The sequence below is a fragment of the Otolemur garnettii genome, unplaced genomic scaffold, assembly GCF_000181295.1.
Source record: "Otolemur garnettii isolate 467f Iridium unplaced genomic scaffold, OtoGar3 scaffold00102, whole genome shotgun sequence".
In the NCBI taxonomy this organism is placed as follows: Eukaryota; Metazoa; Chordata; class Mammalia; order Primates; family Galagidae; genus Otolemur; species Otolemur garnettii.
This window is the reverse complement of record NW_003852497.1, coordinates 5,985,456-5,987,428: the sequence shown is the minus strand read 5'-3', so window position 1 is coordinate 5,987,428 and position 1,973 is coordinate 5,985,456. Positions and strand designations below refer to the sequence as shown.

Genomic DNA, 1,973 nt, shown 5'->3' with positions numbered 1-1,973 from the left:
AGTGTCCCTTTCATGTAATTCTGAGAAGAGATGAATAAATAAATCTCCCGTGTGCTGCGCCTGGCAGTCTCCACAGGTGGTTTTCAAAGCAGATGCTGCCTTGGATGGGGCTCTTTATTCCCTGATGTTTTGCTTTCCTCTGGGGAGACTGGATTGGGTTGGAGAGTTATAGGGAAGATAAAATAAAGAGCTGGGGCAAGGGAGCTGAAAGAGAAACCGACCAGGAATCTCCAAGTCATAGATTCTCTTTATCCATTTTCACCTAAGCTGAAAGAGAGCTGTTCCCGCCTGGCATTCGCAGCCCATCAGTGAGCTGTTACTTGTTTGTTTTTAAATCCACTGGGTTTGGTTTGGTTTTATTATCATCTCAGTCTAATCTTTGAATATTTACTAAAAGGTTTCTGTATTGTCCAACTACCAACTGCTTGGTAGTTACCCGGGGAAGCTGACTTGTCCGATGGTTTCCCTTCCTGTGCTGGGCAGTACTGATAACAGAGGGTGACCCGTCCTGGGCTTCAGGTCACAGAGAGCTGAGGTTCACTTCTTCAGGGGCCTTTCCCCAGAAATGGTATTTGAGTGGACTTGGAGGTTCCCCTGCAACCCATCTCTGAAAATGTTGTCAGGGTCCCAAACTGGTTCATTTAGTCTTAAATTCATGTCATGAAATCTATGTCTGTCCATCCTAATTCAGTCTTTTTTGAGATGTGAAAAGGAGGGTAGAGATGAAATCCTTCTTCATCTCGCTCACGTGACATTTACCCTGAAAGGCTGGCATGGCCCTGCAGGCTGGCTTCCCTGCCTGCCCTGGGTGTTATCCACAATATTCCTGAACTTGGAGATCATAGGGAGAAGAGATGAATCACTTTTTTGTGGTGGCATTTCTCAGACAGCTTAATTGAAGTACCCCCTAAAGCAAAAATCTGAAGACTTGAGCCCCCAATATTTCAATTTCCAAGACCCTTTCCCATTTAGAGACAGCTGGGTCTCACATCCATATCTCTGTGACTCATGGAAAATCAGAGAAGTTCACAGGGTTCCTGTGAACTAGAGTTTGGAGGATGGTGGCCATCGTCATCACACGTCCTGTCAAATTAGACTCTGTGAGCGGCATTGTGAGGAACAGAGTCATTCAGTACGTATGCTGGTAACATTTTACCAAAAGCTGAGAAATGAGACTCTGAATAAGCAGTATCATCTCAGGCCTTGTTATTCACAGGGAAGAAAACAGCTGTGATGGACATAGGGTTCTCAGGATCCTGATGGCAAGATTCACTCACTGAGCAGTAGCAGGCGTAATATGACAGAAAGTAACATGGTACAGCCAGTCCTTGATTAAACTAAGAGTGACGTGGGCTTTGGAAGAGAGGATTGGACGTAGCCTCCATCGCAGTGACTACACAGCCCCCCTGAGGTTCTCTCAGGCTTACCTTTGACTGTCTTGGACACCGAGATGGATAGTTACAAATTGAATGTTAACCAGGAGCATTTCTTGGAAAAAAATGAAAAGCACGCAAATGTAATAGACTGTTACCAAGAATCAACCTAAGTTTCTATGCTCTTTTTTTTTTTCTTTCATGAGACATAACCTTATAGCTGAGCTAAGGAGAGACGAGGCCCACAGACCCAAATGCACACAGACCCCGCTGTCAGCAGCTCAGCTTAGAGCTTCTTCCATTCCCCACTTGGGCTTCATTCTCTAAGACCCCTTGGCCTTTAGGAAGGTATAGTATTTAAGTAATACTTCTTTCCCTTCCAAATCCCCAAGCCTCGGTCCTCCTAAGCCAGGGGTTCTCAACCTGGGTCGGGACCCACAGGAACTGAATTAAACGGCCGCGGCATTAGGAAGGTTGAGAACCACTGTTCTAAGCTGAGAGGTGTCCAGGATCTAACACCCTCTTTTCTTGGCTCACATGCTTCTTTTTAAAATCATGATGAGGTTGGAAATCCTGTAAGATCTGAAGAGGGAGGTGATT

General features: G+C 45.4%; 1 protein-coding gene across 2 annotated transcripts in view; it reads left to right on the top strand.

Annotated features, from left to right (window-relative positions):
* The window catches only part of NRG1 (neuregulin 1), a 119,356-nt gene extending 117,631 nt beyond the window's left edge, over positions 1–1,725 (top strand). The window contains exon 8 of one of the 2 annotated variants that reach the window (XM_012809260.1): positions 1,580–1,725. In XM_012809260.1, the coding sequence (XP_012664714.1) occupies positions 1,580–1,700 (121 nt within the window). In that variant the 3' untranslated portion in view covers positions 1,701–1,725. The remainder of the gene's footprint in view (positions 1–1,579) is intronic. The other variant, XM_012809261.2, reaches the window with a different exon arrangement.
* The last annotated feature ends 248 nt before the right edge of the window (positions 1,726–1,973 follow it).